This window comes from Rhagoletis pomonella, unplaced genomic scaffold (genome assembly GCF_013731165.1).
Source record: "Rhagoletis pomonella isolate Grant_MI unplaced genomic scaffold, Rhpom_1.0 Rhpom_scaffold_01357, whole genome shotgun sequence".
Classification (NCBI taxonomy): Eukaryota; Metazoa; Arthropoda; class Insecta; order Diptera; family Tephritidae; genus Rhagoletis; species Rhagoletis pomonella.
In genome coordinates, this window is record NW_023459911.1 from 1 (window position 1) to 23,943 (window position 23,943).

General features: G+C 40.1%; 4 protein-coding genes across 5 annotated transcripts; 3 read left to right on the forward strand and 1 right to left on the reverse strand.

Annotated features, from left to right (window-relative positions):
* Nucleotides 1–50: 50 nt before the first annotated feature.
* On the forward strand, nt 51–577 carry LOC118752263 (spectrin alpha chain-like; the record flags this gene model as incomplete). The annotated part of the gene is made up of 1 exon (XM_036487127.1): nt 51–577. A coding segment is annotated over one exon (526 nt), but the record flags the coding sequence as incomplete, so codon positions are not given.
* Nucleotides 142–14,744, forward strand: LOC118752264 (spectrin beta chain, non-erythrocytic 1-like). The gene is made up of 11 exons (XM_036487128.1): nt 142–612; nt 675–821; nt 939–1,317; nt 1,389–1,528; nt 1,598–3,208; nt 3,306–9,183; nt 9,258–9,458; nt 9,526–9,667; nt 9,735–9,872; nt 10,101–10,640; nt 13,946–14,744. The coding sequence occupies exons 2-11, from the start codon at nt 739–741 to the stop codon at nt 14,191–14,193; spliced, it is 9,360 nt and encodes a 3,119-aa protein (XP_036343021.1). The 5' UTR covers nt 142–612; nt 675–738; the 3' UTR covers nt 14,194–14,744.
* A 3,069-nt stretch (nt 14,745–17,813) lies between these two features.
* Nucleotides 17,814–19,181, forward strand: LOC118752268. Its single transcript, XM_036487134.1, has one exon. The coding sequence runs from the start codon at nt 17,814–17,816 to the stop codon at nt 19,179–19,181; it is 1,368 nt and encodes a 455-aa protein (XP_036343027.1).
* A 454-nt stretch (nt 19,182–19,635) lies between these two features.
* Nucleotides 19,636–22,111, reverse strand: LOC118752265 (T-cell activation inhibitor, mitochondrial-like). 2 transcript variants are annotated; one of them, XM_036487130.1, is made up of 3 exons: nt 21,950–22,111; nt 21,341–21,894; nt 19,636–20,769 (listed from the first exon to the last, which is right to left on the reverse strand). In XM_036487130.1, exons 2-3 carry the CDS (start codon nt 21,887–21,889, stop codon nt 19,822–19,824), a joined length of 1,497 nt encoding a protein of 498 aa, XP_036343023.1. In that variant the 5' UTR covers nt 21,890–21,894; nt 21,950–22,111; the 3' UTR covers nt 19,636–19,821. The 2 variants fall into 2 exon arrangements, with proteins under 2 accessions (XP_036343023.1, XP_036343022.1); XM_036487129.1 differs by having other exon boundaries at nt 21,341–22,111.
* Nucleotides 22,112–23,943: the final 1,832 nt, after the last annotated feature.

A 23,943-nucleotide genomic window follows, 5' to 3' on the forward strand; every position in this document is an offset into this window, starting at 1 on the left:
ATTAACGAGAATGCCGATAGTGTAGAGAAACGGCAGAAACGCATAAATAGTACCTATGACGAGTTGCAGGATACAGCGCAGAAACGACATGCGTTACTCGAGGACTCCATACACCTGTTCGGATTCTATCGCGAGTGTGATGATTTCGAGAAGTGGATGAAAGATAAGGAGCGCATTATTAATTCCGATGACGGCGAAGGTGTGGAGAACGCAAAACGAAAGTTCGAAAAGTTCCTAACCGACCTATCGGCGGCATCAAAACGCATTGAGGAAATCGATGGTGCTGTCGACAACTTCCGTCGACAAGGGCATTCACAGCTGGACAAAATAATTGCACGTCAACGGCAGATACATCAAATTTGGCAACGTCTGAATAACGCAAAAGCGCAACGTGAAAAGAGCCTGGAAGGAGCATCAAGTGTGGATCTCTTCAATCGCACATGTGATGAGGCTAAGGTTTGGATGAACGAGAAAATGCTGCAACTGGACACGGCTGTAATCAGCCCAGATCTAAAAAACGGTGCAAGCGCTACAGCGACGACATCAGAATTTAGAGCGGGAATTGGCACCCGTTGAGGAGAAGGTGAATCGTGTGAACTACCTAGGAAATTCGTAAGTTAATTAAATATGCAAATTCTATTTTATACTGACTTTTCGCTTAATTTGATATTTAGGGTAAAGAATGCATATCCGGCTGAGCGAAACAATGTAACAGAGCGACAACAGGAGGTGTTGGATATGTGGAAGCAAGTCCACGGTAAAGGCAGTGAACTGCGAGCGCGCATCGAAAGTGCAGTTGGACAGCAAATTTTCAACAACAGGTAATTGGATATGGACTTTGGATTACTTTGGATCTGAATAGAAACTTTTTCTTTCTCCAATGTGCTGGAATAAAATTAATTTTCCTCCTCAATCTAATTTTTTTATTTGTTATTCAGTGCAAAGACGTTGCTTGCCTGGATAGACTCGGTGAAAGATCAACTAAATGCAGACGAATCTGCGCGTGATGTTGAAACAGCCAACAATCTTTTGAAAAAACATAACGATCTGGGCGACGATATCAAGGCTCACGACAACGAATTTGTTGAGGTCATAGGTTTGGGCAAGCAACTGTCCGATGGAAAACCCAATATGGAGGAAACCGTTAAAATCATTGAACGTCTAAAGGCCGAACAAGACGCTATTCACCGCGGTTGGGTGGAGAAACAGAAATGGCTGCAACAATGCGTCGAATTGCAAATATTCAACAGAGAAGCAGACAAAATCGATGCCACTACAAAAAGTCACGAAGCTTTTCTTGAATATAACAATTTGGGTGTAAGTTTATGCCTAAAAGTGCAGACAAATTCTGATTTATCAATTAAAATATGCATTCACTATCTTTTTAGAACTCCCTCGACGAAGTTGAAGCTATACTTAAGCGACACCTTGACTTTGAGAAAAGCCTTATGGCTCAGGATAAAATTCTCAAAGGTTTTTCTGACAATGCCGATAAATTAATTGGCAATGACCACTATGATAAAAAATAGTAAGCCCTCCAACTTTATACTTAAACAAAAGCATACCTAAAACAATTATTTTCATAAACTTTTCTCAGCATTGACGATAGGCGCAATCAAGTTCTAGGCAAGAGGAAAGCAGTGGAAGATCGTGCTTTCGAGCGCAAACGCTCCCTTCAAGCTTCCAAAGATTTCCACAAATTCGCTGCGGAAGCTGACGATCTTGCCGTGTGGTTAAGCGATAAAACCAAAATAGCCGGCGATGAGAGTTACCGAGATCTTACCAATTTGCCGCGCAAGCTGCAGAAACACAAAGCTTTCGAGCGCGAGTTACGCGCAAATGAGGGTCAATTGCGTAACGTCAACAAGGAGGGGCAGGCATTGATAGCGACGAATAATCGTGTGCCTGCGGTGGAGAGGAGAATGGTCGACTTGAACCAAAAGTGGAGAGATCTATTGGCGCTGTCGGAAGACAAGGGACGCAAACTGGAACAGGCCGTGTCGCAGCGTGAACATAACCGCGCCATTGATGATGCCAAGCAAAAGGTGGCCGAGTTAGATGCTGCACTAAAAAGCAAGGACGTGGGCAACGATCTGCGCAGTTGCAAAGATTTGATAAACAAACATCAGTTACTCGAGTCTGAGATAACGGTGTGGGAACAAAAGATCGTCGAACTAGTTAGTACTGGTGACGAGATGGCACATGAAGGTCATTTCAATGCAGTGCACATCAAAGATGAAACAAAGGATATACAAAATCGCTTTAAGTTATTAAGCGACCCAGTACAAAAACGTCGCGAGGAACTCGAAGAGAGCTTGAATTACCACAAGTTCGTGTTTGAGCTAGATGCCGAATTCCAATGGATCAACGATCACATGCCAGCAGCTAAGTCTAAGGAGCTAGGTCAAAACCTCCACCAAGCGCAAACTCTCTCGAAGAAACATAAAAAACTCGAGGCCGAAGTTAAGGGGCATCAACCCATGATCAACAAAGCTTTGCAAGCCGGTCAAACGCTGATTGCACAAAATCATCCCGAAAAAGAGAATGTAAAAGCCTTGAGTGCTAAGTTGGAAGATGCCTGGGCTGACTTGGAGAGTAATTCAAATGATCGCAGTAAGAAGCTGGAGATGTCACTTAAGGCGCAGCAGTACTTGTCCGACGCCGGGGAGATTGAATCTTGGTTGGGTGAGAGAAGCAACGTCCTGCGCTCCACTGAGTATGGGCGAGATCGCGACTCTGCCGCCAAATTGCTGACCAAACACAAGACAATCGAACTGGAGCTGGACACGTACTCTGGTATTGTCACCGAAATGGGGCACAATTGTGCCGCCATGGTGGCCGCTGGACATCCGGACAGTAAAATTCTTGCTGCGAAACAACAACTTATCGAAAAAATGTTTAAATCACTACATAAATTGGCGCAACAACGACAAATGCGTTTGATGGAGAGCCTATACATGCACGAATACTTCCTGGAATCGGATGAGGTGGAACAATGGATTAAGGAACAAGAACAGGCAGCTTCATCTGAGGACTATGGACAAGACTATGAACATCTCCAATTGCTGCAAAATAAGTTCGATGATCTAAAACATCGCGTGGAAGTGGGTTCGGATCGAGTGAATCAGTGTGAAGTACTGGCCAAGAAACTTATCGACACCGAGAGTCCATACGCCACAGATGTGGAGAGGCGTCAAGAACAGTTGAGGTGAGTAGATCATCATTATGCTACACGCGTATTTCCATTTCCCCCCCAATTAATAAGAGATTTGTATGTACATTCATACTTATATATCTAATTCTAGGGAATCTTGGGAAAATCTGCTAAAATTACTCAACCAACGCGAGCAAAAGTTACACGCTGCCGGAGAAATACATCGTTTCCATCGCGACGTTGCTGAGGCGCTCTTCCGCATCCAAGACAAGAATGCAGCACTCTCCTCTGAGCTCGGAAGAGATTTGAACTCAGCACTAGCACTGTTGCGAAAACACGAAGGTTTCGAAAATGACCTCGTCGCCTTGGAAGCACAACTGCAGGTTTTGGTTGAGGATTCTGTACGCCTGCAATCGAAATATCCCTCGAACGCCGCTGCCATAGCTCAACAACAAGATAAGGTCGTAGCAGCTTGGAATGATTTGAAGGAGCGCTCCGGAGCACGCAGTGATCGCTTGGCCGCCAGTTCGGATCTGCAGTCCTTCCTTACAGATGTACGTGACATCATGTCGTGGTCGTCTCACCTGCGAGCCGCTCTGCAGGCTGAAGAGCATGTCAGCGATGCAGCTGGTGCGACTGCGTTGAAGATCCAGCATGACGCTATATACGGTGAAATCGAAGCACGAGAGGATAAATTCCGCTACTTGAATGAGTTAAGCGATTCGATGGTGCAAACTGGTCATTACGCTGCTGCAGAAGTAGAAGAAAAATGCGCGGCTATGTTGGACGAACGTCAGAAGTTACATGCGGCATGGAATAAGAAGAAGATCATGCTGGAACAGAAGATTGATCTGTTCTGTTTCTTACGCGACGCGAAACAAATTGACAATCTTTCAAGCTCGCAACAAGCCGCGCTCAGCAGCTCGGACTTTGGTCAGACAGTCGAAGACGTTCAAAACCAGATAAAGAAACATGACGAATTCGAACGTCTCATACAGACACAAGAAGAAAAAGTCGCTTTGTTGCAGGAGCATGGTCGCAAACTGATTGAACAGCGTCATTACGACAGTGCAAACATTCAAACAATCCTACAGGGCGTTTTGGCGCGCCGACAAAAAGTAAAGGATCTCTGCGCAGTGCGGCGATACAAATTGGAGGATGCGCTCCTATATGCCCAGTTTGTGCGCGATTGTGCCGAGGCTGAATCTTGGATAAACGAGAAAAAGAAGAAACTCGAAGCTGATGCAGCCAGTTATGCGGAAGTGTCCAATTTGGACGAGAAGATAAAGAAACTTCAAAAACATCAGGCCTTCCAAGCTGAGGTTGCTGCCAATCAAGGCCGTATCCAAGAAATACAAGAAACTGGTTTGATTCTATTGACCAAACAGCACGAGTCTTCGAAGGAAATCAAGCAAGCGGTTGAACGAGTTGTTGCTGCTTGGAAGAGTTTGCTCGAAGAATTGGACAATCGAGGACGTGGTCTCGAAGAAGCACAAGACATATTGGAATTCAATAATCAGCTGGACAAGATTTCCGCTTGGATCCGCGACAAGGAAATGATGATTCAGGCTAGTGACACTGGCCGAGATCTGGAGCACTGCAATGCTCTCACACGCAAACTGGATGACGTGGATTCAGATATGCGTGTTGACGATCAACGTGTTAAGCATATCAATAACTTAGCTGACAAGCTTATTAGTCAAGGTGAGGTGCCGGCTGAGACCAAGAATATTGACAAGCGTCGTCGCGACTTCAACAGCAAATGGCGTCAGCTGCAAGGTGCACTGAACGCCTACAGGGCTCTACTCGGCGAAGCCAATGAAATACACGTTTTCAACCGCGATGTCGACGACACAGCCGATCGTATTGCCGAGAAAGCACTGGCCATGAGTTCCGATGATACAGGACGTGATTTGGCAGCTGTGGAAACCCTAATTCGCCGTGAAGATGCCCTGGAGCGTGACATGTCAGCAGTGAAACAAAAGATCGGCGAGCATGAACTCGTTGCGCAGGCTCTACTGAAACGTTATCCCGACCGCGTCACAGACATCGAGCACAAAATAGACGAGCTGCGCACATCCTGGCAAAATCTACAAGATTTATCTGTAAAACGACGAGCTATTCTCAATGATGCCTATCTGGTACATAAATTTGTCTCTGACGTAAAGGAGCTGGAGCTCTGGGTTAACGACATGATAAAGAAAATGAATGCTGCTCAAGCGCCGATGACTATAAATGATTGCGAGACGCAATTGGAGCTACACCAGGAGCGTAAGGTGGAAATTGACGGGCGAGATAAGGCTTTCAAAGATTTAAAAGCTCATGGCGAAACACTCAGTGGCATGAAAAAACCAGCGAACGTGAAGCAATATTTGATGATACTTGAGGACTTGCATAGCACTCTGCACGAGGCGTGGAATGAACGCGCCAGGGATTTGACCGAAGCACATCAACTGCACTTATTCAAGGCTCAGGTAGAGCAGGTTGAGATCTGGCTGGCTAACAAGGAGGCTTTCCTGAACAACGATGATTTGGGTGATTCCTATCCCGCTGTGGAACGTCTGATCAAAAAGCATGACGCCTTTGAGAAATTGTTAGACTCGGACAACGTTACCGAACTGCAAAACTTCGCGAAAAGCATTTTAGAAGGTGATCCCAAGGACGCTGATGTCATAACCGAAAAGCTGAGCTATGTTCTGCGACGAAAGGAGAAGCTGAACGCCTTATCTCTGGAACGTAAACAAAAGTTATTGCAATCGTTGCAACTGCACGAATTTCTTCGTAGCCTATATGAAATCGACCGTTGGTTGGTACAAAAAATGCAAGTGGCGCTGGATGAGAACTACCGCGAGCCGAACAACTTGCAAAGTAAAATTCAAAAGCACACCACTTTTGACAGCGAATTATTGACAAATGCATCGCGTGTTAAGGACGTAATCAATGAAGGCGAGCGCCTAATCAAGGACGAGCACTTTGCCAAGGAGGAAATAGCTCAACAACTGAAAATGCTTGAAAGCGATTGGAATAAACTGAAGGCGGCATCTAAGGTAAAGAGAGAGAAACTGAATCAAGCCTACGAAGCGCAGGCATTCAACCGCAGTCTGGATGAGTTTAATAACTGGATGGACGAAGTGGAGTCACATTTGTCGAGTGAAGATTATGGCAAAGATCTAGCCACAGTAAATCATTTGATTAAAAAACATGAGCGCCTTGAAGCCGACGTGACGCATCATAACGACCTGGCCGACCAAATCAAACAGACCGACGAAAAATTCTTCCAAGCCGATCACTTCCTTAAGGACGAAATTCACGAGCGTGCTATGACAACAATCAAGCGTTATCGCACCCTACATGAACCCATTACCATTCGCCGGGAAAATCTCGAAGATTCGTTGAGCCTCCAACAATTCCTGCGTGACGCTGAAGATGAACTTCAATGGCTTACAGAAAAGGAGGCAATCGCCAATGCGCAAGATCTGGGTAGTAGTCTCATAGCTGTGCAAGTTCTCCAAAAGAAACATCAGGGCCTCGAGGCCGAGATTCTTTCTCAGGAGCCACTCATCAAAGCGCTCTTACAGCGTGGCCACCAGATGATACGCGACGACCATTTCGCCAGTGAACAGGTGCAATACAAGTGCGACTTGCTGCAGAAGAAACTCGTTAACCTGCGAGATGTCGCCAGTATACGTAGATTGCGGCTTTTAGACGCGGTAGAGAGTCAAATGTTCTATGTAGAGGCCAATGAAGCCGAAGCGTGGACACGTGAAAAACGGCCGATACTTGCTTCCAGCGACTATGGTCGTGACGAGACTTCCGTGCAATCGCATCAAAAGAAACTGGAAGTACTGCAACGCGAGTTGATAGCGTTTAAGAGTTCTATAGAGAAGGTCAACAAACTTGCCACCGGCCTGGTTGAGCGTAATCACTTCGATAGTGCCAATATCACCACGAAGAATGAAACAGTAACAAGACAGTATGAAGAGTTGCTGCGACTGGCTAAAGACCGTGAAGTGCGCTTGAGCGAATGTAAAAAACTGTTCGAGTACTTGCGCGAGGCTGAAGATTTGCATGAGTGGATTGGCGATCAGATGGCGGTAACCGCATCTGAGGACTATGGTGAGGACGTTGAGCACGTTGAACAACTAATCTTGGCGTTCGAGTCGTTCGTATCTAATTTGAATGCCAATCAAGGACGGGTGCAAGCTTGTTTGAACCACGGCGATGAGCTTATCAAAGAGAATAATCCCTACCGCGCCTCAATTAAGGCCAAACGGGACGAGACCAAGCAACTGTGGGAAGAGCTCAAGGATCTAGTCAATGCTCGGCAAGACGCACTGGCTGGCGCAAAACAAGTGCACGTCTATGATCGCGTGGCCGATGAAACGATTTCGCTGATCAACGAGAAGGAGGCTTCACTTATCTCAGAGGATTACGGACAAGATTTGGAGAGCATACAAGCGTTGAGCCGCAAGCACTCGGTATTCGAAGGTGAACTTGTGGCTATCAAAGAACAAGTTGATTCAGTGCTTGTGGAAGCTACAAAACTAGGGGAAGTATATCCAGACGCAAGGGAGCACATCGAAGTGAAAAGAGACGAAACGGTAGAAGCATGGACCGACCTAATGGAAAAGACAAACGCACGCAAAGAAAAATTGCAACAGGCAGAACATTTGCAATCCTACTTCGATGAATATCGTGACTTGATTGCCTGGATCAATGAGATGCTGGCCAAGATAACAGCACCAGATTTAGCAACAACTGTGGCAGGTGCAGAGTCATTGCTGGCTAGCGTGAAAGAACACCACGCAGAGATACATGCACGCGATGAGACCTTTGCTAACTTCACGGCAGATGGACAGAAACTAATAAATGAGAAGCATTTTCTTGCACACGAAATCGAAGAGAAGATTCAAGTGCTACAGCAACGGCACGAACTTTTGAAAAACACACTGCAACAGCGCAAAGAGATCTACGAACTCAACTTGGATACGCAAATCTTCCTTAAGGATGCTGAGATTCTCGAAAACTGGATAATCAGTCGCGAACCTTTGCTGAAAGATGCCAAATTGGGTGATTCGATACCGCAGGTTGAAGATTTATTGCGCCGTCATCAAGACTTCGAAAAAACCGTCGCCGCGCAAGAGGAGAAGTTCCAAGCTATCAAGCGCATTACACTGCTTGAGCAACGGTTCCGCAAACAAGTCGAAAGCGAGAAACTTGCCAAACAGAAGGAGAAGGAACGCTTAGAGAAGGAACGACTCGAGATGCTCAAACAGAAAGAGTTGCAGCGACTCAACGATGAACGAAGGCGCGCGGAGAAGCAATTGGAAAACCGCCAAAATGCTGCGGCCCAAGAAAAGACGCCCATCTTCTCCACGCCCATGGTCACTGTCAACACCAACAACATACCGCAATCTCCAGCCATTTCCGCATCGCCACTACGTTCACCCTTCGACGAGGATCAGTATTCACTGCAGAAGAGCAGCTCGAGCGGCATGTTCGGTGATCGCTTACGTCGCGGCTCCGACACCAATGTGAAACGCGCGGAAAGTATGAAGGTACAACAAAAGCAACCGAAACGCACACCATCTTTTACCACACGCCGTCGTGCGCAATCGTTCCGCAAGAACCAAAAAGGTGAAGGATTCGATCTGCCACCTGTCGAAATACAAGGAATGCTCGAGCGCAAACATGGCCTGCAATCGGGCGGCAAAAAGGCACCAGTGCGTTCCTGGAAGCAATTCCATACAGTACTCTGTGGTCAACTCTTGTGCTTCTTCAAAGATGAAAATGATTTTCTGCAGCAGAAAACGGCAAACGCTCCAGTCAACATACTCGGCGCCAAATGTGAACGCGCCGAAGACTACACCAAAAAGAAGTACGTATTCAGGTTGAAGCTGCCCGACGGATCCGAGTTCCTCTTCGAAGCGCCGTCGTTAGACATCATGAACGACTGGGTGCGTAAGATATCTTTCCATGCTAGTCTGCCACCAAATCTACAGCTTCTGAGTTACGATGAATCAATGAAGGTATACAAATATATCTGTGGATAAAGGTATGAAGGACCTCCCTGAATGGATATATATATATTTTTTTCTTACAGCAACAGTCGAACAGTTTCCCAGATATTAAGGTAGCCAGTGGTCAGATAGAGTCACCGGTGAGCTCGCGAACATCGTCGCCGGACTCGCAAAGGCGTGCCATCTCACGCAACGACTCGATCAATAGCGGTATGTCGGCAAGCTCAGCGACACCACAAATGAATTTCCTGCAAAAACAAATGCAACAGCAACAGCAACAAAGGGTATGCTTCCAATTTTGTTGATGAATTTTTGCGGGTTTAGTATCAATTTCAAAATAAATTCAAACAGGCTTCACCATCCTCTCCAACGGCATCGTATGGCTTCGAGCAGAAGCCGCCAATACCACCCAGAGGTGCACCTCCGCCAGTACCACATAGACAAAGTACCGAAAATTTAGTAGTGCTGAGAAATCGAAACAGCTCCAGCAATGGTAAGATCTTTTTGCGTTTTTTTTTTGGACTCCATACATTTTAATTGACTGCACCATATTTGAACAGACTTGAGCGAATCCAACTATGGCGGCAACTCAACACGATTGCAGTCTTCCACATTACCCGCAGGCATTTCCGGCATTCAAAACGGTTCAAATGAAGACAATGTAGTGCTAAAACGCAACAGTGAGGCTAGACAATCAGGTAAATACGCACTTTCGGTTTAATCCGATTTTAGTTCTAATTCACGTCAACCACCTTTTTAACACGAAAATCAATTGTCCTTGTCCAAAGCGATATCAATGAATAAATCCCAGAATTTTTAGTATATATTAGCTCTCAATTACTGTATATGTATGTATGTATGTAAACCAATTCATTCATACGTTCATTCTTGATCAATCCACCCAAAAAAAAAAAAAATTAAATTAGAAAATCCTCCACCTTTGCCTACGACTATGCCACCTGTGGGAAGCGCTCATTCGCACCATCCACAAATTCAACAGCGTATAAATGCTTTGAACGCTGCCGCAATGCAGCATCCGCACCAGCAGCAACAACACCAACAACCGTCAGATATGTACTCGTCGCAAGGAAGCTATATGCGCACACAGCAGCATGTGACGTCGCGCACTCCCGTGGCGAGTGGACGCGCGGATGCCTCGCGCAAATTCATAGAGGTAGAATCGAGCGGTATCGGCAATCCGTCGAGTGTCACAGCTGCGAAGCGCACTCTACACACAACCACTTCAACAAGTTCAAATTCAAGTGGTAGCAGCAACAGCAACAGCAACAGCAACAGCAACAACAACAATAATGGTAAACACATGATGCATACGAATAACACCGGGTCGTCGCCAACGACGACAACTACTACAACGGCGACTAGTCGCACTGTGTGGCATTTCACTACCGATAACAACTCCATAAATAATCCGAGTTACATGGGCTTGAACAATAACGATGGAACCGGTTAGCAAGCAGTCACTCATCCATAACTCAAACACAGACACTCACACCTACACCCAAATACACACACTCTTTCTCTCTCTCTCTCTCTCTCTTTCTAACCGCTTACACACTTTTAATTGCATCTTGATCTTTCATATCTGACGACATTTGGAGGAACAACTTAAGTAGAGTTCAGCCGTTTTTTTTCTCTAAACCACTAAATGATCGAACAACTTTCAAAAATTTAAAGTATTGATTGATCATACAGAAGGTCAACAACATCTTAAAAGTTATGTTAGAAATCGCAAACAGGCAAAATTACTTAAGTTGATTTTTCAAAAGTTCACCGATATAGTATAAGAACGCATGTATGTATGTATGTATGTACATATCGCTCATTTACTTCAATAGTGTCATAACTCAAAAAAGCAAAACTCGAAAAAACGGCTTTAAAAGTTTTGAATTTACATATACATACTCCCATAGTAAAAACGAATACATACTTTCTTCTAATGAGCTATTATTAATCTAAATATACAGCTATGAAATTTTTACACAACATAGAAAAAAGGTAGCGGTAATTTCTGCAAACTCAGTTAAAAATTTATATTATAACACCATCTATACAATTGAAGTAAATGATCGATATGTACATATCTATGCATGTATGTATGTATGTATGTACAGCCCACGACAACAGATAGCACATTAACATTTTAGGCGGTGTTGATTAATTTTCTTTTGTTTTTTTAACGCTCATTATTTTTTTATTTACAAAAGTATAGCTCATTATTTTACAAAAAACCTATAAATCTAAATTCCAAAATTTGTTGAAAAATTAGGAAAATTCAACATTTTCACCAAAATTTCAAACTTTTCATTCGGCATTTTTAGAAAAAATCTAGATATCCTGTTTTATAGCCTATTATTTTAGATTCATAAAATGCAAGTTTAAAGTTGCTAAAAAATTCCGTTGATTTTTGATAATTTTTTGTTTTTGCTAACGATGTTGTCTTCCATACAAAGTCATTTTTTATATGGATGAAAGTGCATAGCACCCTCAGCAAAAAAAAATAATAATTTTTGAAAAATCAACAGGATTTTTTAGCAACTTCGAACCAACCAACAATTTTTCAAGAATTTCTAATTAAAAAGCTTGGAATTTTGATGAAAGTGTGTGGAATTTTTCAAACTTTGAAATTTGGACTTAAATTGTTTTTGTTATATAATGAGCTATATTTTATAAAAAAAAAATAATGAACATTAAACAAACAAAACAAAATTCAAAATGTTGACAAAATTTGTTTTGTCGTGGGTTGTACTTAGTACAACGAAAGGATACTTGGTTGCTTTCTTCCGTTTTATTCTATGTAGATATTATATTATACGTGCATTGTGCGTATGTACTTATCTACATGCTTATCAACTTTCCAGATATTTTATATTTAAGTGACAAGTGTTGCATTTATTTGCATATATGTATGTATGTATGTACTTCTATTATGGAACTTTTACCTGCTGTACCGTCTGCTTATTGGGTACCGTTACCTATTTAGATATTTTGGGATTTTTGAGAACAACATGAATTTTTACATGCTAATACTCGATGCCATGCATGCCTGCTAAGTAGTCTGCGTTCAATGCGCGTTTACTACGTAAACTCGAATCTCTTTATCTAGAGGGGTTTTCTCGGTGTCTTGCAAGACCCTTGCACGGTACACGGATTGCACGGATTGCAGCCCAAAAACCGGTTTTCCTATGGAGCAACCGATTGCAAACCATGCAATCCGTGCAAGGACTTTGCTAGACTCCGAGAGTACCCCCTATGTATTTTCAACCATTTAATCCATATCCATCTAAAGAGATTGTTACTACTAGCGGTGGAACCTCGTCAGACAATGGCACACCTACGCATATACATACTTATTTGTGCAATGAAAAGCTTATCAAAAAAACTATCTGCCATTCGGAGGCTTCTTGAAACCGTAGGTCACTTCGTTTGTGTTACAATAACACATCGCAAAGTGGAAAAGAAAATCCATCAAGCACTTAGCAAAATGTGTCAAGCGCCAAATTTTTGAAGTGAAAGTGAAAAAGTGATGCTTCTTCTCTCTATTATCGCCTATATGCATTAATTAGTTTGTGCCCGTGCTCCTGGATTTGGTCAGAAAATGTCCGAATTCATTCACGCACACACATTTATAATATCTTCGTTAGCGACGGTCTGTTATACGTTATGGAGTCGATAACGATGTTTGACCTGCAGTTAGAGTTAACCAAAACCAGAGAAACCGACCCGAGGCCACACAGAAATGTAACTCATTGCTCGACCACTTCAATTATATTAAGCCGCTCGCCGCTTTGCCGCTCATTTCGGGGCCTCGGCCTTAAGTGTTAATTATCGAAACTTGCTACGCAGCAGGCAAAGTTAAAGACAAATGGCAATGACAAAGGCGGAGACAAAAACAAAGACAATGTTACATAAATTTAAAAAAATTTATATAGAATTCTGCATTACGAAGCGCACTATGTATCACTTTCATTGCGTGGCCCAGCCATGTTCCTTTTTTCCTATGTAAAGGTCACACAGAGTATGTAGATATGTATAAAACATGGTGGTTAAAAGAAATCAAGTTAGCTTTAAATCTCGATTATTTTCTACAATCTGTCTAAAAATACCATTACAAATTATTCGAAAAATGTATTATTTACAGCCGATTTTTCAGTGGACGTTTAATTAAAATCTAAAGATTATCTCTCTCTTGTCAGTTTCTCAGTGTACTTAATAGATGATTAACTCATATTTAATATGCCAACATTGTGCAGTTAACTATTGATTTACTAATTATTTGTTGGCTTATAGTTATTTATCAACTGAGAAATCGGCTATTAATTATTTTCAATTGCAAATGGAGCTAAGAAAAACCTTCGTCACTTCCCTGTTGCATGTTGAGCAAATTTGTATCGATCCCTCCAGCATGTTTTACTTTATTTTTGTTTATTGCATGTCTTAAACTTAAGGACCAGCGTTTAAATCGGTAAAACTGAGCCGTTCTTATCTACGCAACAGCCTGCAAAGTAAATATGGTTATGGTTAAAATTTAATATTGTTTAAATAGCCACATAAATATCTAGCTAGCGTAGTGACTTAAGTGGAGCTAAGCTTTTCTTCCTGCCGTTGCCTAATACATATCTCTTGGCTTTTTTGCGTGGTCTTATATATATATATATGTATTTAGTAGAACCCTAACTTAGTCGTACTATCCTGTTAACCAACTCGAACTTCGAACGATTCACTAAATTAACTCGTTACATTATTTTCACAGGCTGGGGCACATCACGTTTCGAAAGTAATCGTCCAGTTTCGCTGCAGCCAGACTCCATAAGTTTCTCTCGCGTATCGGCGGAGAGTTCCAGCGAAAGTGAAGCTCAGTCCATCTCTTCAGTGTCTGGTGTGAAGGGTAGCAAAAGTAAAGAGGAGCGCCGCAGCGGCATGTTCCGGATATTTGGTCGCAAAGGCGGCGATAAGGAAAAAGACAAGGATAAACGTCGCTCAAGCCAAACGCCACAATAATCGGACGAAATTTCACAAAGAAGCGTATGTGTGGTGTGGTTGCATTGTTAACGAAGCGTCTAAACGAACGTTACTGTTATTTTAGAAGCAAATGACGAAATTGCATTGAAATGTTACGACCCCGAAGCATTATTTACGAGCAAAACTGCAGTCGGCGGTAATTTGCATAAATATATGCATACGTATGTATGTAGAATATGGCGGAGTAAGCCAATTTGCCGGCGAAAAAAGGAGCATTATTTATTTTATTACTTTAACTTTTATGAAATATATTCACGTTGTTATTTTATATATACATATATACATACCATATATTTACTAAATGCCTACTTACATATTTTCTAATTAATAAAACCTATTAAGTCAGCAATTTTTCTATTCTCTTATTAAAAGTATGCAAACAAATTAAAAAAAAAAAATACAAAAAAAAAATAACTTAATTGAAATTAGTACGTACACGCATGCATATACATACATACATAGATGTTGTTGTATGGTACACTTGTTTCAAATTTTGATTTCCCACTTAGAAAAAGGCAATTTGCGAAAAATCATAAAAATTGCAATAACAAAGTGTTAAGTATAAATTACATTTACATGTATGTTTTGCTTGTAAAAGTTTAATTATTTGATTTAAGCCCCTTAAATGTCGATTATTTATGTTTGAGAAAATATATACAATTTGAAAACGTACTGTAATTAATTAATTGGCGAGTTTTTATTTAACAGTGTATTTAAGGGCAAGTATAGCAATTTTGGTAGAGGCGTATTTTATACCCCAGCGGACTGACTACTTTTGTCATAGTAATAAAGCGGCGAAAAAGAAATTCCTGCAAACGAGCAATTGTCAATTAATACACTTACGCTGAAGAGCGTGTGCGCTATCGTTCCCACAACAACAGTCGGTCTACATAACCCGAACGATCCACCCTTATATGTCTGGCCAAAAACTGTCACTCCAACATCCTTCCCCAAAAACTCTTTGAGGAATTTGTATGCTGTTACAACAACAACACTGTGCTCTGTACATTATATACATTAGGGTGGTCCTTAAATCAAATGAAATATTTTTTCTCCTGTCTCACCCTCAATCGGCAATAGACGGCAGATATCACATATAATTTTGGTCCTGAATGGAAATGGTTAAGGCGTTTCGCACGGTTAAAAGTTGAGATTCCGCTATGGAGACTAAAAAAATTTAAATTTTTTTTTCCAACCGAATAAAAAATGACGTTATCAACTATTATTTATTTTTTCACAAATGCAATTACAAATACGCGGTTGCCGTGCTGGGTGATCTATTTAGTTGGTTCATGGCATTATTTCTAAAAGCGCCATTTTTTTATTTTAAGCGTGGAAATAGCAGCGGTTACATTGCCGTCTTAAGAGCGTGTCAGACCAGACAATTCAGTGTATTTCAAAAGACTGTCAAATTGAGAAATTGCAGAAAGCATTTGTATGAGCAGTGGCACCGTTCATGTAAAGTGTCTTTCGAAAGCAACTTTTTTATTTCCGAAAGGCGAATTGTAGGGAAAATTTCTGAAATCGCTTTTTGACTGTTTACACGCAATATTTCTCGATACTAAAATGCAACCGTGAGCCGCTAAAATAAACAAATTTATAAAAGCAAGATAACGAAAAATAAATGGATTTAGAAAAAACATATGAAATGGGTCGATACTATCGATAGTATCGATAGTCACCCTTAAAACTATCGTGCGTTTGCCGATTCCATTTTGGGATACTTTGACGATCGGTGTTTCCCTTAAAGATTGCGGCAGAAAATATGTATGTACAGAAAAGAACCAAACATTGCCAAGTATAAATAGAATGACAATTTATTTAACACGGCAGTTTTCAGTGGTTAAAAAAAAATAAAATAAAAAACTAATAAAAAATATCGGTGTTATCAATAGAAAGACTTAAAACAGAATTCGTATATAGTCGTTTTTTAATATTAAATAACTTTTGCTACATTGTCATAATATTAAGTCAAATGAACAGTTGATGCACTAAATTGCGTAACTACGATCTAAAATAAAGAATTCAAGGATATTTGTGCTTTTTATGTGTTTTGATATATTTCAAAAATCATCACAAGCCTTGTAGGAAATCGCCTCGTTTTACGAATTTTTTTATTTGTTAGATCTAATACATGCATATATGATCAAGACGTGTGGAGCTCGACACAAACATATCGTCACTAGACACGAATAAAGGCGCAAGCTCAAAAGTTGAAGCATCTTTTTTCGCAAAGTTTTTTTACGTGTCTTTTTTCGCCGTCAAAACACTATAGCGCCTTTATTCGTATGTAGTGACGATATATTCATACTTGAAACCCCGTAACTAGGTATATAGTTTTCTGCAATTGTTTAGAAATAGTATGCACAAATGGGTAAAAGTAAGAAAGAATTAGTACATTTTTTACTACTTTAAAATGCGGCCAGTAACAGTGAGGTTAAGTTACTGACGACACTTTTTATTATTACACTATGGCCATCAGTAATATGAAAAGTTTAATCGTTTTCAACGAAAATTTGATCAGAAAATTAAGCTAAAACGTATCCTTTATACAATCATTTTCGGTACCTTTCTAAATACACTTGTCGGATCGGATGCACACTTTAGTAGAAAAATGTATCCGAAAACGACCGCAGAGGAGCGAGCTACTATTTGTTGTACATATAAAAGTATTTATTAAAATTAAAATAATTGCTGAATTTTAAAATTGTTTTTTGTTTGGTTTCCTGTAACCATGAAAACGTTTCTGTGAAGTTCATAATGAAATCGTTTTCAACGAAAATTTTATCAGACAGGAAAACAGGAAAACAGCCTAAAGCACATCCGTTTCAAAACCATTTTGGATAGTTTTCTAGTACATACGTTTCGGATGACCACTCTATTTGGTTTAGTCAGAGGTGCTCCGAAATGCAACGTTGCATACATTCAGGCGTCATGTGACTTAGTAAGTGAGGGAATTGAACATGCATGCCATTTTGTTTAGAATATTCCACCTCATATAGCCAAAACATTTTTTCCAAAATGTGATAAAAATTTGTAAAATACGGCAGTCCAAGACATCTTGACTCCAGGGACACCCATCGGATGATAATTTGGATAAATTTATATTTGAAGGCATCTAGGCTATGTTCTGAAAATCTCGATATATACATATGTATATAAATTCTACGGCATTATGTAAAGGTAGCACACAAGCCAATCCGATCTTATTACCTAAAGCTGAACGTAAACTAAAAATCTTCATGCACCCTTACCCACATACATACATACATATGAAATGTATATTTAAAACAAACCTTGATTTCCGGTGCCCAGCTTCACATCTTTCATCGCCCACCTCCATTTACCTAACGGCCAATAAAAAAATGTCGAATTTAATTAGCAATGATACGATTGTAGAGTCAATATTTAAATAGTGTTTTTAGAAACTTGCCATTTAATTGTAAATGCGAGCATAATGCACCTTAAATCGTTTTCCTGCGATAAGGGAGCCAATTATTTAGGCTTGCGAGGTATTTAACGACGAGTACAACCAAATTTTGAAATCATTCGGTTTTTGTTTAGCCACGGAGTAGTTATTCTGCACGCAAACATCGAGAATGGTCGCCTTAATAATTTCTATAATTACAGTTTTCTTCCTAAGCCAAGTGCTGGCGCAAGACCAAAATGTATTGGAGGTTAATGGACGAGAAGGAGCCAACAATACGACACTAATGGATGTGCATATTAGACTCTTCAACGAGCTGCTTCGCCAGGAATCATTGTCGAAGAAGAATGTGGTAGACAGTTGGTACAGTTCTACCAACAGCAATCGGGATGCCTCGAATGAATTAGAGAATATTTTGTGGGACACGGTAGATAGTTGTGAATGGCCACTCGCACTGTATTTAATCGGTCAATTCACGAATAACACCCAAAACTCTACTGTGCATTATATTGCCTTCAAAGTGTTGTGGCGAAAATTAAAAGCAAATAAAATGCTGTACGATCCCAGAAATGTCATCGATTTATATTTGGCAATGAGAAATATTACGCTGGAAGAGCACGGCATTCACAATCTAGGACAGTTTCAGTTACTTAAGAAGGAAGTTCGCGGATATCTCATTGAGCGTAGTGCCCAATTGCTTGAAGTGCCACTGCACCCCGCCAATTATAATGATACAAATATCATTTGCGCCAACGACACAAGTTATCCTCTAGTACGCCAGGTGATCAGCCAATTGAATCAATTGGATGAAGATATTTTTGAGGAAGTTTTGAATGTTACATTCGATGCTGCACAGCTGTTGGAAAGCGATAGGAGTATCGCAAATGCCCTCAATTGTTTGGGATTAAATTCTAATCAACGGCTAATAGCGCATTTAACATTTTTAAACAGAAATAGCGACTTTCAACTGCTATTGTACAGTGATGTTCAGCAACTCTTAAGCGAATGTGACATGGGCAAGTTGCTGCCAAAGTACTTGAAGCAAATCAGTGATTTCATGCCGGAATCTATGGTTGCATTGCACAAAGCCAGCGCTATTTGTATTCATAACACTACTGGCAGCTTTGGCTACCTAAGCGAGTGCGCACAAACGGCTTTGATGTGCACGTATTCCAGTGGGTACAAGTATCGTTCAGTTTTCCAAATAGAGCGTCTTCTGGGCAACAGGTATACTTTCTATAGCACATTCTGGATGCGCTATATAAAGCTGGAAACAAATTATTCCAATGTCAATAGCTCTATGCCACCAGCATTCATTAAAAACGTGTACAGCTCAGAACCGCCAAGCGTATGGCAGGCAGTATTTGTTGGAAATAGCGTTGCATTGATGGACGCCAGTATGCGTCAATACCTTTGTGGCGGTAATCAAACAATGTGGAGCAAATCAGAGCAGTATGTATACACACGCCGAGTGGAGGACTTTCAGTTGTATAAAAACGAGTGTCTCTGGCGGATAGAGGACTGCAGCTACATGATCTAAATGGTGATGAGAAAATAGTAAAATTTGCTTATTGAATCATACAGAATATATATAAATAAAGCGTATTTTATAATGCTAGTAAATACCTTGAAAACCCCGCAGGTATCAAATCTTTGAATTGTTAAAAGTGCTGTTAAATAAGGGGCCTGATGCATAAAAAGTTAGCAGAAGCTCTGATTGTTTCACTGATGGAGTGAACTCAAGCTCGAGAATTTGGGCCGAAAATCGATTCGCAGTTTAAGCTCAATTTGTATGCCCAAACTTAAGCGTTCTTCCCCCTCCCCAATATTTGAATGTTTTGTTGTTTTCTTAGATTTTTTCACACGGAAGAGATGAATAAATGTATAACTTTCCAGTCACGGAATAAAAAAAAACCATTATTTTTGCTTAAAAAAGTAGAAATATTTATATATGTGCATATATATGTATATATAGAGTAAAATACACAAAATACTTGTTTATATAACTTGCATTAAAGAGCATTATGGCATTTTATTAATTAGTAACATAATCTTTTCGTTTTTATACAGGCTAAGTCATAAAAAAATAATGGGGAATTCTTTGAATGAGCGTAGTAATTGCTGTCCAAATTTTAAAATAGGTTCTACCTCATTTCTCACTAACCGCCATAACACATACGCTACCTTGGTGTAAAGTCCCAGGGTATGCAAACAGTTCCATCCGTCAGTACAGAGTAGTAGTTCGTAATGTGTAAATTTAGTTCCCGGAAGCGCATATCGTTATATTCTAATAGTTTGTTCATAGTTTCTATCATTTTATCTGGAGTAACGGAGTCATCTTTGGTCAAAGTATGTAAACGTAATTGATGTAGGCATTGTGCCTTCAATTGCCGCTCTACCGTCTTCTGTGTGAGATATTTTTCCGTACGTTCCTTAGCTACATCCAAGTTGGTGGTAATGAAATCGATTAACATGAATCCAGGGCATGTTGCCGGCGCTATTAATTGACCTGTAGGATTTACCATTAGCGGGCCTGCCTCCGACTCAATGACGATTTCATAATCGGCCAATGTGGATGGCCACGACTTTGGGAACTTATTCACAGTAAGGTAGTCCCCAAGTGTCGTTGTCACTTTTATCAGATGTGCAGCATATTCTCGAGCTTGTTGTTTGGGCATAAACTTTCTTCGACCAATTTTTATGTTAAGGAGGACCTGAGACAGCGTATTCTCGTATAGGGGTATTTTCTTTAAAAATTCATCATGTTGTGGAATGTTTTTTATGAAATCAATCCAACTGGTCAGTACATCGCCCGTAAATAGCATTATATGTCCCTCCAAGCTGACGCCAGTGAAAGGCGCAAATACTAGAACTCGATTTTTCATTGCTCCCATTTCATCAGAATGCAAATTAGCCATGCGCTCTAGGGATTTTAAGCACCCACGGAAATGCTCATAATTCCAACCGCAATCGTAACGAATATCTTTTAGACCCAATCGTTTAGTAACAGCCTGCTGCAACTTAATTACCTCTTCTTTTAAATCATCCAAATCAGAAGTTCGCAGTTTCGCAATGGGTGCATTCTTTTTTAACCAAGAGTCCAATGTTTTCCTCTGCTCTTCTTTGGTCTACAAAGGATTAAGCAAATTCTTAATTCAAAGGTTTTATTTTTTAATAAAAAATATGCATCATCAAATTATGTACAAAATTAAGGATTCACGTCAGTGTATGTTGTTTTCCTTGCTAAAGCAGTATGAGTTATCTTGCATAGAGTGGTTACACAAACCAAACGGAAAGGAAAGTTTATCAAATTTATCTGTATATGTATTCCTCTAATTTAATGCTTACAAAGTCAACTTAGGCTGAGAATTCCAATAGCTATATCATATATATATGTATATACATATATATATCAAAGTAAACAGAATTTTTGTATAAAACTCGGTGGGGATATTAATGGAGGCCTTCTTCAACTGAATTTATCACTTTCACAATCTGCTGCACCACATGTCACAAACAAAAAGAAACAACAATGGCCCACAGTAAGAGCAAATGTGTGCTACTATACGTTTTAAAAGAAAATAAAGATATGTTGAATGCATAATAAAACTTCTCTATTTTTAAAGAGCTTTTTTTATAAAAATCGATGCTTCGAGAAATAATGAAAATTTGTAATAAAAAATCGCGCAATCAACTTACATTATAGAAAGAACTTTCGAAGCCGGAGAACTGTGATCCATAGTTGTAGTCGTTTCCCGCTTTGAAAGGGCTTGTGGCATTCGTAAAACCTGCTGCTGTTGCTGTTGCGCTCGTAGCTGACGTAACCGGCATTGATTTGATGGTTTTAACATAATCCGTCGGAAGATTGCATAATTCCAACAAACGCTGTACCACTAACTTCGGATCCTTTGTACTTCGGTCTAATGTTACCTTGATTAATTTGAAGGTATCTCGTGAACTAGCATTTCCGTCTCGTATGTAAAACTGTAATGTTTTAGGTTCGTACAAAGCCTGATATTTTCGCTCATACAACAACTCCATATGCGCACTCAAAAGTTTCAACGAGTTCTCATTTACGTTGCGCTGAACCGGATGTTGACCAAAGAAGTCTGGATGTACCGCAAAATAAAACGGCCGCAATGCATTTGTCAATTCCGTGCTAATGTGCCGCCATAAAACATGAGACCAAGCTGAGGGTGGTAATTGGTTTTGACTTTTTACTACAGCTGAATTAAAGCGCAACAGCATCTTAGCTATTTGTAAACAATTATATAAGTAGGTAGGTATCGTCAAGGATACATATCTTACTGGCCAACCGTTGATGCTGCACACCAAATCGTTCAAATAAACATTTGAAACAATTTTGCAGTGTTTTATTCACTGGAATTTAGTTTTGACACTAACGAAAAAAAAAAACAAAATCGTTTTGCAAATCCGAATATGCGTAGAGATAACTAAAATAAAATATGTTTTCAAGGAACAAAACACACAACAGCTGATTAACAAATAGGGATCAAACGATACGAATAAATAAATACAAATACATACTCGATACTTTTCGTTCGATACCAAGTAACTTTGGCATCGATACTTTTGAACCAAGTACTGGGCAGGTATCGAAAAAAAGTACTCGTATCGATACCCGATAGTCAGAAGATTTTTTTCCTGCAAGTTCATGAAAAGTGTCAAACTATAGGCAGGGCTGCAGTTGTAAACAAAAACAGAAAGCAAAGAACATTAAGCGCCACGGAGAAAATCAAATAAATACGTCAAGCATTGCATATGTGTGAGGTTGGCTCTTGTCTAGCCCGTAAACGTTCAAATAAACACGTCAATTCAACAAACAATTTCTTTTTCTTGTCCGCGCACTTGCTCACCACGACGATCAGAAGGCAAGTGCGCTTGTTTTTTGTCAAGCATAACGCGAGACGGTTGATAAAGATTTTTGGTCGTCTCCATGGCGCTTTACATTGAAAAACAAAATGGAAGTGTTACAGGAAAAGTGGTTTTTCGTGTTCCAGGTGACTTTTATTAGGTTTGTTCGTCGAGCAAAAAATTTGTACGAATTTGTACGAATTATCATGACTTTTACCCAAATTGCGTTCGTGCAGACTAAAAAATATCCAACACTCGAAAATTGTGAGAGCAACGTGACAGTTCTCGTCAATAAGTTCGTAGTCGTAAATAAGTTCGTTAAATTTAAAAATTTATAAACACGAGCAATTTTTTTTTATGAAAAAGGAAGTAAATACTTGTTGATATAATTAATTTAGTTAATTCGTATGATTTTAACTTAACTCGGCTGAAAAAACTTGTATTCGCAATCGGAATGCAATTGCAACCAGAGTCGATTTAAGAAACCCGCCAGCTAGTACGATAAAGAAATTGGAATGTATGTTAAAGAAAGTCAGAACAACAAGAAATATACATGTGCATCCTGTTTTTGTCCATCTGAAAGAACTTTAAAAATTCTATAAAAATTTATTATGTTTGAAATGCAACCGTGGACACCAGCTGGCAGCGTAACCAAATTTCTGCAAATTTGCATTCGTGCAGAAATTTGCAAGTTTCTCAGCAAGAGAGAGAATTTTTTCTTACTCTCTGATATTTTGAGTGTTTGATAATTCTTGCTGGATTTCCGACGAACAAACCTATTGTTTCGCTCTCGCTCCTCATTTTCAAGAGAGTAATTTTGTTATTTGAGAGTTTAACAGGTTTTTACACGAAGTTATTTGGAACGCAACCACGATTGAGAGAATACATACATACATACATGTATTTTATCATTCTTGGAACGCAACTATTGTGGGCAGATTAGAGCATTTAGAATATATTAACTTTTGACAGCTCTTTCGCACCATTCTGGTTAGCCAGTAAAATGTCACAAACCAATCTAGATCGCAAACTCAAACATTTATTTGATGGAACTGATTGGAATGTTTACGACGACCTCATCCTAAATTTAGGTGTAGGAGCTCCAGGTCCAGATTTGTTAGAAAATTGCTGTGATATATTTCAAGAAGCCACGAAGCATCGTCTGGTAAGTAATTTTCCAGTATAAAATGTAATATCTTTATATGCGCATCATGTACATAGTATAGAATATCTGCATTTCAATTTAGAATTATGAAAAGGAAAATTTATCTTATCTCTTCCAATACGGACCAACTAGTGGGCCAGTCGAAGTGCGAAATGCTATCTCTGAGTACTTCAGCACTCAATACATTGATAATCCCGTGAAAAGGTATGTATGTATATATGTATGTTTAGCTAATTTACTAAGCCGGTCACAGCTCAAAAAA

Bases quoted from the DNA above. Each gene is read 5' to 3' on its own strand.
- LOC118752265 (XM_036487130.1), bottom strand. From the start codon at position 21,889: ATGCTGTTGCGCTTTAATTCAGCTGTAGTAAAAAGTCAAAACCAATTA. The intron at 20,770-21,340 runs GTAAGTTGATTG...AATCCTTTGTAG, and splicing joins TCGAAAGTTCTTTCTATAAT to ACCAAAGAAGAGCAGAGGAA.
- LOC118752268 (XM_036487134.1), top strand. From the start codon at position 17,814: ATGGTCGCCTTAATAATTTCTATAATTACAGTTTTCTTCCTAAGCCAA.
- LOC118752264 (XM_036487128.1), top strand. From the start codon at position 739: ATGTGGAAGCAAGTCCACGGTAAAGGCAGTGAACTGCGAGCGCGCATC. The intron at 1,318-1,388 runs GTAAGTTTATGC...CTATCTTTTTAG, and splicing joins TTGAATATAACAATTTGGGT to AACTCCCTCGACGAAGTTGA. The intron at 3,209-3,305 runs GTGAGTAGATCA...ATCTAATTCTAG, and splicing joins AGGCGTCAAGAACAGTTGAG to GGAATCTTGGGAAAATCTGC.